The sequence below is a fragment of the Pectinophora gossypiella genome, chromosome 3 (genome assembly GCF_024362695.1).
Source record: "Pectinophora gossypiella chromosome 3, ilPecGoss1.1, whole genome shotgun sequence".
Classification (NCBI taxonomy): domain Eukaryota; kingdom Metazoa; phylum Arthropoda; class Insecta; order Lepidoptera; family Gelechiidae; genus Pectinophora; species Pectinophora gossypiella.
Window position 1 is genome coordinate 14,017,985 of NC_065406.1, and position 14,734 is coordinate 14,032,718.

The window sequence follows — 14,734 nt, forward strand, 5'->3', positions numbered from 1 at the left end:
CCCACACGCACACGCACACACACACCCACACCACATACACCACTGTCACGCGCCATGCCGCCGACTCCCCTAGCATCTATCCGGACTTCGTTCTCACGAAACAGTCTTCCAGCTTTAAGAAGTCGTCGGAGCGGCTCGAGTATGAACTCTCGCAGATCAACATGTATTCGGCGTGCCCGTCGACCCGCTCGAGCCGGTCGGGCGGGTCGCTCCTCCTCGAGGAGGTTGAAGATGCGCCTCGGGCTAAGTTGATCTGGCGTCGAAGCGCCAGCTGCCGGAATCTCCGCGATTTTAGCTTTGATGACGCCGGTAGGTCGAAACGCAGAGGGAAACAGAAACGTGACACGCGTAGTATGGTCGCCGATTTGGACACGTACTATTCTACGGGTGGACGGATCGATTCTCCTATCACGAGATATGACGACGCGCGTACTTTAGCGTTCGTTCTTGGCACTCAGAACTCCATAGAGGCGCAGAGGGAGATGATAGGCCGCACTTACTCTTCTAGCTTCCCGGGCGCTATTAGTGAACCTAGATTAGACGCACCCACGTTTGTACGTAGTGGCTCTCAGGATGACATTTCGCATGACAGTTACGAAGTCATCGAAAGATCTGATGACGAATCTGAGAATCCTAGATACGCCAGGATTCAACCACGCTCCATGATTCACACTCGTTCGTGCTCGTTGGACTCTGGTAATGATTTGCCTTCGGACGATGATCAGTCTCTGTCTCATCTGTCCGAATGCGAAGATCAGGAAGCGATAGGCTTGGGTTCAGTTAAATACAAGAGCGACAATGACATTCCTCTCGATCCATTTCTTTTGGATGATCCGAGGGTGTTGCCACGAGAGAAACTTTCCGTCAGATCTGATGGTAGTTTCTATAAAGAGATCAAACGTGCACTCGGCTCGAGAACTTCTAGTCAAGAATCCAAAAGTGATATCTATGAAAAGATTTCTAAAAGCAGCGCTGAATCGAGTAAGAAGTCTCGAGACAGTGTCTACCACACAGATAGTAAGAAGTCCCGTGAGACTATCAAGAGCAAGAGCTCTGACCGATCGGGATCTAGAACATCTAGTCAAGATTCCAAGTCAGATTACTATGACTGTAAGAAGAATTTGTATGAGGTTGAAGAAATGAATAGGCGACGTAGCTCGGCTAGTATTCATAATGCTTATATTGACCCATTCGAGCCGATATCGCCATCTTCTAGTCCAGATTCAGGAAAAGATTTCTACGATGCTCAACCTACGTTTATCGGCATGGAAAAACCAGAATATAGGGAGAAAACGCTCTTTGATAAGTCTCATGAAGACTTGATTGCAAATCTTGTTACTTCCCCGAACTTTTATCATATCCCAACTCCTTACTCTACATTCCCGAGTAATAGTAGACATCACAAGGAACCTAGCCCATTGCATTCTGCGAGTTTGCAACACGTTGATATGGAGCTGTATGGCCAGTATTCAGACTCAAGTCCACCAAAGAAATGCGATGACTTATCTACTGAAGAAGAAGACATGCAAATGGCACCAACGACACATATTTGGCCCGAAAAAATTGCAGGCCTAGACACAGAAATTGATACTCGTGCTGCAAAAATAATGCAGTACCAGCGACGTCGTTCTTCAGAAACAGTTTTCAGTTTCGACAAAGATAAAATCGAATCTTTGACTCGTTCGACGAGCAAAGAATCTGCTCCTCCTTCATCACATCTTGTCAAAGAGTCTTCGAACGAATCTGACGTAAATGTACGTGTTCTGCCTGCAATGGACAGTATAGAATATGCTAAAAACAAGGCTCACAAAGCGGCTGGTATTTCTGGTACACCGTCTATCCTTCAATCTGAGTTTGATAAGAGTATGCGTGGAAAGGTTTACACGCATATTATAAAAAAGGAGAACTTAAAAGAAGAACTAATGGCTAAAACTCACTTTGACGAATACAATCCGAAACTTATACTGGACACTAGTTCGAGTAGTCGTCTTGCAGATACAGCTGTGCCATATACTCATCCTACTGTAGAAAGAACTAAGAGTGATCCAAATAGTCTAGCAAATAGACCTCGATTTAGCAGTGTGAACTCTCGTAGACACGTCTTAATGCATCAGAAGTCTATAGATTTGACTCCGGCAGAATCTAGTGATGAAGACTACATGTTTCGACAAATACCAAGTGCACCACCAATTGCGACTAAGCGATCTCACTTCGAACTACCATCACGGATGCCTGATCATATTCGACCACCTTTCGATTTGCCAAAGAATTACTTTAAAGAATTCGACGCTTTCAAAGCTGGATTTAAAGATAATAAGAAATCGGACGATGGATATGACATTCCTTACGTCTTGCATAAAAGGCACGTCATGAATGGAACTGCTCCTTCGCCAATGGATGATAAGAGACCGCCACCTGATATCATAATGCTTCCGCCACAAAACGGTCGACATATTGTCAGTGCTCATCCTAGGTGCAAATATCACGACCATCCTAAATCGCCTCGCTCGCCCAAGTCACCGAAATCTCCAAAATCACCCAAGTCTCCGAAGTCTCCTAAATCTCCTAAGTCACCAAAGTCGCCGAAATCCCCGAAGTCACCAAGAAGCAGCATTCAAGTTGACCATAGTTCTAAATTCTTGGAAGTAGAAAATCGCGATTTCTTATTTACTCAAAATATTGACTTGTCTAAAGTGGATCCAGTTACTTTGGAAGTTGACAAAAGCGGTCAACTACAACACATACCAAGTCCTAAAAGAGACATTACTAAACATTTAGATCCGGCACTGCTTGAAACTTTAAACTCTAAATTGAGTCAAATTGAAAGTGATTCGGCTACAAGTTCAAAGACGGATAGTATTCGTCAAGAAACACAGTATAGTCATGACATAAAGTTCGCAATAAATGGGCGCAATGTGTCGCAACCACCGATTTGTAAAGATCCTAAACCAATGACTGCTGCCGAAAAACTACGCGCTGATATTAAATCAAAATCTGATAAAATGCCACCCAAACGAGGACCGAAAACAAAAGGCAAAAAAGGTCCTGGTAGCAAAATTAAAGGAAAAGGTAGTAATAAGATCAGAATCACTTCCTTTTCTTCTGATGATGAGAGCGTTGATTCTGATGACGTGTTTGGTACAACTGAAGCAGCACCAAAGCTGGAGTTTTCTCCGCCGCAGTCCCGTAAAGAACTTGAGCCTATACTTCAACTTGAATATGACAAAATTACTTCTGGTGCTTGGCATAGAGGCCAAACAATGAGTTCGACTGAAATAGAAGGGTCGCCTCCACAATGTAGGAAGTTGGCAGAGCTTGAAGCGAAATACAATCCTCAGGTTCTTGAAACTGTCATCGGTAACGCAACCGAGCTGAGACGTATTTCAGAACGTTCAATATCTATTCCAAGCTCTGAAGACGATGTAGCTATCAAAATACCAGAAGTAAAACAGCTCAGCAAAGAAAATTCATCAACATGGGAGTATAACGAAAATATACCTTCTCCAATACTTGAGAGTACAGAATTTTTGAAATCTGATGAGGAGCATTTAGCTGATATGGAGATACAAAAAGTGACTGGTATTCGCACCCAATCAGAGGAAAAGAGTGATTTTAAAGAGGAACGGAAAGACTTCTCCAGGCTAGATGTAAAGAAAAGCTTGCGAGACGAATTAATTTCACCGATGCTCCGCAAACCAGGTGGGACGCCTATCCTATTTGCTCATGCTAGGTTGAACCTCTCTGAAGGCTCCGTATTTTCCCTGCAACGGCAGAAAGCTACTCAAGATTCTCCCACTGCTAGTCGTAGAGCCAAAAGCTTAGACACGCCTGTTATACAACTGCATAGACTACCCCCGATGAATGCATTTTCCTCAAAAGACGATACAGTTGAAGATATAAATGAAGAAGGCGAAATATTGGAAGAGAAGCCGTTAATTGATGATAAAGGTAAACTGAATAAAATGGAAATTATTGACAAAATTGAAGAGGTTGAAGAGGAACATCTGCTTGAACCTCCAGAAGAGTTGAAAGCCGTTGTTATTGATAATGAGGAGCTACAACTACTTGAAGAATTAGTCGAACAACGACGTCCGCGGTCGTTCAAACGTAGATATGATTTAACAAAACTTGGTCAAATGAAATCCCCATGTCGATCGCCTTTGAACCGATCGCCACTATCTCGTTCACCCATTTCTAAATCGCCATCAAGATCGCCAACTTCCAGTTTGAATTCTCCTAGAGGCAGTATCAGGAAACTTTCAGATTTGAGTGAGGACCAAATAGTACCCGACATTGAGCGAATCAAACGCAAAGAGAAGAAAAAATTGACTTTAAAGACGAAACCTGAAGATAAACAGAAATTGACTAGCAAACTAAACAAAGGAGGTTCGCTAGATACTAACGCGACTAAAGTTAGAGCTCTGCAGACTCAAAAGTCATTACCATCGTCATTGAAAGATCGGCCAGATTTTTTGACTGTACCGCCGCTTGAAATAGCACGTGCTAAAAGTCAAGAATTGGAGCAAAGTGAGAGAAAAAAGTTGGGTAAAGAGAAATCAAAATCACTGGAGAAAATGGAGTTAAAACGTGGAACTAGTAAAGAGAGAACTAAATCTACAGAAGAAAGTGACACCGAAATTGCTAAACGTAAAGAGAAACAGCAAATGCTGTTCGAAGCAGCTTTAAAACAGACGAAGACTCTTATAAGCCCAGTTAAAGATACTATGCCACCGTTCCCGCCACCCGAGGATAAAATTGTCGTTAAAACAGAGGGTGATAAGATTATAATAGAAACTAAAATTAACAGCAAAGCTGAAGACCACGTATTTATTGCAAAATCGCCAAAGAAATTGGATAACAAATTAACTGGAAAAATAAGCAGAAGTTTTGAAGACCAAAAAACTACAAAACCGACGGCTAAAATGAATAAAAGCATGGATGATAAATCGAGCCAATCTTTAGAAGACAAATTCGATGATCTCGCTGCGTTGCAAAAGTCACCAAAAACGTTATCCAAGAAACAAGAAATTAAACAACAGATTGAGGGAAAAGTTGTTTATCAAAAAATGCATCCCAGTGCGAAATCTAGAAGCTTAGATAGAAAGGTAGATGTCCATCTTGATGCGAAAATAAAGTCTAAAAGTTTAGACAGAAATTATGTCACGCCCCTGACAGCGGCTATAACGCCAGACAGCGAGAGACATTTCAAACAGGAGGTTGTCAAAGTGGATGTCCATCCTAGTGTGGAAGAAGAACCAGAAATTGAACCTGCTTTGACAGAACCCGAAAAAAATACAAAAGAAGTGAAAGATGTGTCTCCTTCACATAGCTACAAGGACAAGTATGAAGACGATTCATCTATTGAATGGATGACGAGCTCTCAACATACTGTTATTGAAAATGACACACAGACTGTCATATTGGAACGCCGTCGTGTCGATATCTACAACAAACAAAGACAAACTGAACTGCAAGAAAGCAAGAGCAACCAAGACGTGCATAGCTTGCTATCAGAAAGAAAACCCGAAATTGCTCGATTGACAAGTGAAGAAGAATCGCTAACCGAAGTCAGCGAATTAAAGGTATCCGATGAAAGTCACATGCTGGGTATATGTCTACCTTACATTGATGCCGATAGTTCTTCCGATCAAGATGGATCGAGAAAGGATAAGAAAACTAAACTTTCACGGGGCAGAAGTGATGATACGGGGTCGTGGGCTACTGCTGACTATGAAGAATATGTAGTAGATACAGAGTTGCCCCTGTCTGACACCGGTGAAAGTACTAGAAAAAGTAAAGGCAAGCGAGGTTTAGATCCTCAAAGCACGTTTGATGAATCTTCCGCGAGCTTAGTCGAGTTCTTGAGACACGAATCGCAATCACAGTTGCTATCGGAACCTGAAACTGAATCCAAGAAAACTCGTGATCCGCCTAGGTCCATTGATTTTACTACTCTTAAACGTAAAAGTAAAAATAAAATTATTGTTACACCGCCTCAAGAAAATAGCCCGACTGTGGAAAACATACCATTTATTGACTCAAGTTCGAAATCCACTAATAAATCTGAAGGGGAACAAACTGGCAGCTCGGGAAGTGCTAATGATATTTCGCCAACCGATTTGAAAAATGATCAGAAAGCTTTATTGTCGGCGAAATCTAGGCGTAGCGAGCTATTAAAGTTAAGTGCTGAACGCTCGCGAAGCTCTGAATCAACGTCCTGGACGAGTATTGAGAAAGATGTCAGTCCATCTAGTGCGCATATAAAAGGGAGTTCTATTGATGATGAGTCTAGTGTCAGCTGCTCTATTGCTAGACCTTTAGGCATATCACAGGATATAGAGAAACTTAACAAAAAGGACAGAGAATGTTTAGAAGAGCTAAAACAAGCAATGGAGTATGGGGAAGAACATTTGATGTCTCAAACCATTCTTTCAAGTGAACAATCAAAATCTAATTCTAAGTCACCCTCACCTATTCCTGAAATGAGTCGGATAGAAAGTCCACGTAGTCCACACAGTCCAAGGAGTCCTTATGGGACGAGGAAATCACCAACACCTACCTTAGAGAAGCAAGGGCCGGTAGATTCTCAAAAAGCTCCGACAGATTCAGAATCTAGTTCTGAAAGTATTGACAAAACTGTAGAACAGTTATCAAAACCTAAAAAGAGTGGTTTGGACAAAATAGGAAAATGCGTTGTTGAAGAGTCTGAATCTAGTCAGTCCGCAGCGTCGAAAGCGTCAGGCATGCAAAAACCAGAAAAGAAAACAAAGATTTCTATTACCATATCTCAAGAAGATCAAAATACTACTGTTGATTTTGATGATGATGGAAATGTGATTACTTCGTCTTTCGAAAGAGAGCTGGCGAAAAAGCGAGCTAAAAGTCTTAGAGACGATCAAAAAAGTTCATCTAAATCTAGTATGGATACTACAACTACTACAACTCCTTCTAAAGGATCGCTCAGTGTTGATGATTCATCCTCAAGGAGAAAACGATTAGATGATCAGAAAAGCTCGTCTAAATCGAGTGTGGATTCTAGAGGTTCATTGAGCGTAGAATCACGGGGATCGTTTGAAACAACTGAATCTACTTCCGGTTCATTAGGCGAGGCTTACCGGCGAGGAGAAGAGTTGAAACCAACCTGGCGGCCGTTCTTTGGTGCATCTGGTAGTGAGAATAGCACTAGTATAGAAGAAGCATGGATACCTCAAGATCATGACGGATATGAAAGCCTGAATGTCGGAAAAGAAGGCTTGGAATATAGCAATCAAAGATTATTAGATGATTTCCAAACATTCTCAAAGAATCCGCCTTTGTCTGCTAATACTTCGAAAGATTCAACTGAGGCAGATTTCACGGATGACCTTAATGACTTTCCGGTTAACTTGTTGTATCCGGCAACGTCATCATCTACATCGAATGATTTAGTTATTGGGTACGGACAGAATTTTGGCCGCACATTGTCTCGAATATCAGAACGTAGTACTGCATCTGAAAAAACGAGTGCTGATGAAGACTCAACTAAAGCTTGCTCGCGCTCAGAGAGTATCAATGAAGAGTCATTGAACTCCAGCGACCACCAGGCAAGTCTAAGTTCCGATCCACCCAGTAATGCAAATGTGGCTTACATATCTGACACAGACAGGAGAACATCGGCTGAAATGCCCGACATACCTATCGACCAAACGAAAATTAGTGAAATGTACTCAGAGTCCAAAAAGGAAGCAGAGAGAATGAGTAGACGGGAGGAATGTTTAGAGCGGAAGAAGTCTACTGAAAGTCCTAAGACGCGTAAGACTGCTCCTAAGCCACCGGCAAAACATTCATCACCAAGTGACAGCCAAGATTCCGAAGACTGGCCATTACCAGAGCTGCCGCCAGTGGCACAAACTATTATAGTGACTGAACATGACGATTCTAAAAGAAGGAAATCTAGTGATGAATGGCCATCTCTTCCGTCGAGTTTACTTGAAACACCCATTGTTGAAAAAGTGCACATTTATTATATGAGCAATGAACCAGAACAAGCTACGCAAGTTATTCTTAAGTCCGAAAGTTCTAAAGATCAATTGGAAGACTCGGATGAAGATAGTGACACACTAAACAACGATGACGAACTTGAAAAGGATGTTCCGGAATCGAAATCTGAAAAATCTGCCGACAAAAGCAGTGATTCTTTAAAGAAAAGTATAAAAGTTATACCTTATGAGAAATCGGGTTACATGGTGGAGCCGTTGGAGAAACATGACGAGTTTAAAAATGTGGTAAAATCTGATAAATCGTGTCTGAGTGGCACTATAAGTAAATCTTGTCTTATGAGTGATATGGGCTCTTGTTGTTCTCGTGGTGAGCACAAGTCTTTCGTCAAAAGTAATATGGACGACAAGGTTATCATAAACCAACCTCAGAAGTCTCCTACTAATCTTAGTCCAGTGTATGATGATGATCACTTATTTAGTGACGACGTGTTTGGAGGTGACAGCAAGTCTCTGTCACCAGATTTCGATAAGTTTTCGCAACTTGGTACTCAGAAACTCTCTTTGGGTTCGAATAATTCTGATACTTCTATTGACGATCTTTTATCACAAACAAATGCTGACGAAACTGTCCGTGTTGTAACCAAGCTTAGCACTGGCAGCGCGGGCACTTGTAAAAGATGCAGTCATAGCAGCCACTCAGAAGAAGAGACTAGCTCCTTTGGGACAGACTTAGACGGCACAGTCAAAATTGGACTACCACAGAAGAAATGTACTCACAGCTCACATTCAGAAGATACATCCATTTGCTTAAGCATTTCCGAGTGGTCTACAGGGACTAATACAGTTCGTCAATACGCAAATCTATCTGCTTCTGAGAGTATATCCGGTGTATCGATTCATAAAAGCGAAAAGTCTGAAAATGTATCCGGTAAAGCCTTTTCCGCATCCCATACGAGTAAAAAGTCGGAACAAAAGAAAGAAAAGCCTAAAATAGGTTCTCAAGCTGAACCAAGCTCTAAAAGCAGCAGCTTAGACAAAAGTTCTGAAAATATTAAATATGACAAGTTGTGTAGTTCGGAAACGACAATATCAAGGAAAGGTGTCGATAGCAGTTCAGGTACCAAAAGTGATAGCACTTTGACTCTAGCCCAGTCAATATCCGACTGGTCAGCGAGTACAAGCCATACTTTAGTCGCCACTGCTCGAGAAGACGAACAAGAGGCAGACAATACAAAATCTGATGACACCATAGTCAAAGAACTGCCTCAAATAGAAGAAAAAATAGAAGAACCATCAACTTCTAAGAAGATATCGCCTACCAAAGAAAATCTGGATACTAAGGAACCCGTATTAAGATTGACCGCTACATATGCTGTCAAAGGTGAAAAATCTTCGTCAATAAGTTACAGTGATAAGTCTGATAAATCGAGCTCCAGTTCTTTAAGCAGCCTGCAAAGACATGCTAATGGCGTAATGAGATTTGAACAAAGATTGAAAGGGTTCCAACCACTTGACGCTACTCATGAGCGATACCAGAAAGCTCCACCCAAAAGTATGAGTTACGAGGAACAAAGCCAAAGATATGCAAAGCCTACCGCTCGGTGTCAAAGTGAAGATAGTGGTTTCAAACCGTATTTCGTAGCAGAACAACCTGAGTTGGACATTGATATGCCATCACAGCTTTACAGCCAAGAAGAAAAGCATAGCGAACGTTACCAGAGCCAAGAATTTTCTAATATCATTCGCGATGAAGCTAGTAATCAATTTATTCGTTCCGATTATAAACCTCTAGCAAAACATGCAAGCTATGATGATAAAACTCTATCTAAACATCAAATAAAAGAATATAAAACTTCTCAGCAATATCGCAGTAAGCCTAAAAGCTGGTCCTTCCATGAACATTATTTAAGTTCATCGGAATTGCCAGTCATAGCAGTGCCAGAAATGCCATCCGTACACAGAGAGTTGCAAGAGAAAAGGTCTGGGGATAGATCTGGAAAGACCCCATTATCTAGATGCTCTCCGTATTATTCGAGTAGTTTGAGCTCGGAATCCCCGCCTATACAACCACTGAAAGCGCCTGTCAAGAAATCACTTCTTGTGAGAAATATTTCATTGAAGAGTCCACCTAGTGGAAATGATACAGATAGTTCTCTAGATGTAATAAGAGATCCTAGAGAGCGAATGAGGACATTTAGACGTAAAAAACAAGTTGCCAGTGGCAGAAAACGTCAGGAGAAAATACAGGATGTCCTGGAGGAAGATTCTACAAAGAGTCAGTGTTCTTCAGAGAGTGATAAACTTCAAGGGGCCAAATATCTCACCGTCGACGAAAATGTGCGTCGCATGGAGAGTTCAGAATGTTCTGACAGCTATCTCCCAGAAGTAGAATCAGGCTCTTCTGAAATGTCAAAAGGTGATTCTAAACACTACGACACACAAGAAATTGCTAGCTATTCAGAAGATGAGGGTCAAGAAGATTATGAAAAGTATCAAAATAATACTTACGAGGCACAACAATTTCCAATAAGTATTACACCAGTACAATTTCAAGGTTTTGGATCTTCAGCCGATGAAGATGAAATGGGCTTTCCAAGGTTTGACAGACTTGGTAGATTACGTCATCCATACCTGGATTCTCAGGAACCACAATATGTGTCAGAGGATAGTCCACCTCGAGTGTCTTATTCAAACAAAAGTAGTCGACAATCTTCATTGAAGAGGGCAAAGTCTATTTCCCAACATCGTCATTCAGAAGACAAGTCCCTTGGTGAGCCTTCTGGACAACAACAGCCTAGAGAAGTATTCTATGACGAACAAAGCGATCGGGATGATTCCGACGATTACGCTTATCCGATCGATACCATAAAACGTGCGCCAAAAATGTCAAAATCTGGTAGCTACTTATTCGAGCGTAGCGAAACAGTAGCTTATTCTGACACTGAGTTGTCACATGAAAAGGATGAATATGAGGAATATAGGGGCAGTCCGTACCCGGAGCATTATGAGGAAATTGAGATGTTCCAAACACAGGAGTGTTACCCTCAGTATGAACAAGAATTTGACGAAGTTAGGGATGGCAACGAAGAGCGCTACTCGCGCGATCTTGACCAACGATTTAGTCTGAACAACGTGGAACGGTTTTATTCTAGTCACTATGTAGACTCGCAAGCTTCTAGCGACAGCCCTGAGCAGAAGTTTGATGTCTCCACTCTCCCACCACCTCTTTGCTCTGATGATGAAATCGATTAATGCACCTTTTAAATAAAACAATTTTAGATAATAACATTTAGTTCTTCGTCGTCTTCTCTCGTGTGTTGAATGGATGTTCGTTATTTGGTATGCGTGCGTCTGCGTGCTGTTTTAATCTGCGTTTCGAAATTAAAATTCTGATTAACGCAATTAATTGTTATATTGGTATTTGATATTAGGGTATATTATTACATTGAATATTTACATTGTCACTTTGAATACCTATTTAGAAAATTGATAAAACATATTATAGTGCCATTCCCAGATAGAGCGACCCTTTGACTATCGTGTAAGATTTATGCGGACTTATACCTAGCTTACTAAGTAATTAGGTGTAGTATGTGTACTGATCGAAAATTATTCATCTTCAACATTTTATTCACGAAATTCTGGTCAATAATTCAATGGTAACTATTCCTAATCAAAATGTTGTAATTTGCGCAAATAGATGTATAAATGTCGATCAATGGTCAACACAAGTAAACCACTACATTTGGTAAGTACAAAATCAAGAATATTTTACTTCACACGCCAAACTTGCCATTTGAAATGTACCAATTGTCATTTCTATATCAATTGTCTGTGCGAGTTACATCTAGATTTATTTAGGCGACCTAGAGCTAAAGCTTTGAGGTAATGCGATACAGGTATAAAACGTGTAGTGCCAAATTTTTCCTTGTTGAATATTTTTAAATTGGTTTCTGAAAGTGCTGATTCTAATAAGAAAATTCGATTTACATCGCCATTTCAGAAATCAAATGTTCGTATACCCTTTATACGGTACGTATAAAATATATCCAAAGAAAATAGTATTATGTGTAAAGGCTGTGATTTTATTTGTGTGGTGAGATCCAGGATCTTAGTTGCTTCATTTAGATATTTATTGCTCAAGGTACATCCTAAAAAGTTATTGTTTTTAGTAAAAACACATTATATCACTTGATTACTCAAAACATATTTAAAAAATGAAGTATGGATTCTTCTCTTTTAAGTAGTCAAGCTCTGAAGAGTCATTTCACGCTTCATTTCTCACAAATTTGACAAAAGCGGGATCTGTATTCGTGCCAAAACTGCTCAATTTTCCACACTTGTTATGATATTTTTTAATTGTTTTCGGATAAAAATTGTCTTACTATAAGGTACTATGTAATAGATTGGTTAGATATGCGAAATTGTATCGTGTGGTTGAAGGAAAAGTGCTAATTTAGCAATCATCGAAAATCGTGTTGGGTAGAAAAGTTGTATTATTTTGCAATATTATTGTTGTATCGAAACTAGTATACTTTTGTTGTATTCTAATATGAAAAGATCTCTTTCAAATATTAATTTATTCTGCATCGGTAAATTAAACATACGTGGCGTACGGACTGTTCGCGCGCTATAGATTTAAATAAACACAAAATTAGTTATAATGACACAAACTTATTGGCCGATGTTAAAGTTAATTAGAAATTGCATCGATATGAAATTGGCTTAACAATATCGAACTTTACGACAGAAGTTTACAAATAAACCATCAAATTTACGTTGTTATATATGATTATATACTTATATTATTTGTTAACATTATACATTTGAGAATGTAGTTAAAATTTACTATCGTTTATAAATCTATCTATACAATTCGTTTATTAACTTTAAAGTTAACTGTTATTAGATATTCCTTTAGTTGATAATTGAAAACTTTAAGCCAAAGCTGTTTTCTTATATATTTTACGATTAGCTGTGTCAAATGGTATAATTGTTTTGGAACTTTTATTTATTCAGGTACCTTCGGCTTGGTTACAAAGATGATGAGATTAATTTTAAATTACATTTCTATCCCATGAAAAATAATCAGTTTGTTCATCTAAGGTAGTGGCCACCCAAAGATGCCTTGCTTTTAGGTGAACTTAGATATTTTTTGTTTTTATTGAAACGGTATTCCACTCTACTAGTCTATGTATCTTCCTTCCTTATCTACGTCTTCCAAAACGGTGTTTTCTCTACAATTTGAGTACGCGTGCGAGTGATATCAATTCTAATATTTTCTTACATAGCCATCTTTTTTATTTCAATAAATTCAAAGATCATTTGGTCATACTTATACGGTATAACAAGGCTAAAGAACTTGATATTTGTAATGTCTGATCGTAACCAAGCTGATGGAGGGGTTGTCTGGTATTGTACTGTTATCATTCTTTGTTTCATATACATAATAGGACTATATAATGTATGAAACGTGTAGTTAAACGGATATACACTAAATTAATAGCATTATGGTTGTGCAAGACGGATTTGTTTCATTGTTATTTTTTGCATTCATCCATCGTTCAGTCATTTAAGGTTAGTAGTTTCCATGAGTGGTGCGGATTGAGCACTAAATCCTTGTTTCTTGCGGCTGTGGACAATGTGAAGACCGCCGTAATGGCCAACCTCCAGTAGGAGATGGCTCCAAAAAAGGCAGTAGGCAAATTCCAAGTTACACAACAATTAATCGATAATCTCGCAAGACGAACTAGACCTTCAAATTCAACTATGTTTAGAATTGGGTAGTTTCCTAGGTCAAAGATAAATTATGAAAATTTGATTACTAAATAAAAAAAGATCGAAAGGTGGAAAAAACGTTTTTATTTCTATTTAACTTGTTTTTGAATTTTAATAAAGAAAAATGTAATTTAAATGCGACATTTTGTCACGTTTCTATATGACGTCACAGGTTGCTTTTTCATACATGTTCCATAGTAATTTCGTGTTTTGATGTTTAGTAAAAAGTAACTCATTTGACTAGTTGTAAACTATTATCGTATAGTTTGATAGTATACATGCACTGATTACACACAGGACTTGTACAAATAACAATGAGACAAACGTGACGCGAAGCGCATCAAAATCGGGTTAGAGGAATTTGCAGTAATTATAAAGTGAAATAAATGTGCCCCTTCCCTTAGCCAGTAGTTAGTAAATAGTATGGATGTGTTGAACTCCTCGCTTCATCTAGAGAATAAATTCTTGGTCGGAATGGGAGTCAATTGTGTTGCGAGACGGCGTTGACATCTTAAATGGATTTTGTATTGGAAATGGGCTTGTTGTAATCCAGTACGGTCTGCACGGCAACCCCGCGCTTACCATGTAGACCTCGCTGTTGTTTCGAAAATTGTAGAATCGTGTTACATACATATTTAATTACATTAGTCCATTAGCAGAAAATTCGGTGAGGGGTACTTCTTAGTTCAGATAGCGATGGATGTACCTCCGACTGTGCTTAGAATGTTTTAAATATATTGATGAATCCATTTCGATGTCAAAATCGTCAGAATGTAAAAAAGTGGAAATGCAATAAGTATTAACAGCAATTTAAAAATTATACCTATGTTCCTGTAAAATGTTGTCCGAATTTACTGAAGATTGTACTTGCGTAAGATTTCATTTATGTAAGAAATACTTTAAAATGTTCAGTCTACTTAAACAAAAGTGCCAACAGACAGTATATAACACAGATATTGCGAAGAATAGGACATACT

At 39.4% G+C, this 14,734-nt stretch overlaps 2 protein-coding genes across 9 annotated transcripts in view; both read left to right on the forward strand.

Moving 5' to 3' along the window:
• LOC126382066 (FERM, ARHGEF and pleckstrin domain-containing protein 1-like) overlaps window positions 1-14,734 on the forward strand; it is a 72,620-nt gene that overhangs the window by 41,915 nt on the left and 15,971 nt on the right. The gene's annotated exons all lie outside the window — the stretch shown is intronic.
• On the forward strand, window positions 19-12,739 carry LOC126382054 (uncharacterized). Its single transcript, XM_050031741.1, has one exon. The coding sequence runs from the start codon at window positions 162-164 to the stop codon at window positions 11,229-11,231; it is 11,070 nt and encodes a 3,689-aa protein (XP_049887698.1). The 5' UTR covers window positions 19-161; the 3' UTR covers window positions 11,232-12,739.

Excerpts from the sequence above, each read along its gene's own strand:
- LOC126382054 (XM_050031741.1), top strand. The coding sequence starts at position 162 with ATGTATTCGGCGTGCCCGTCGACCCGCTCGAGCCGGTCGGGCGGGTCG.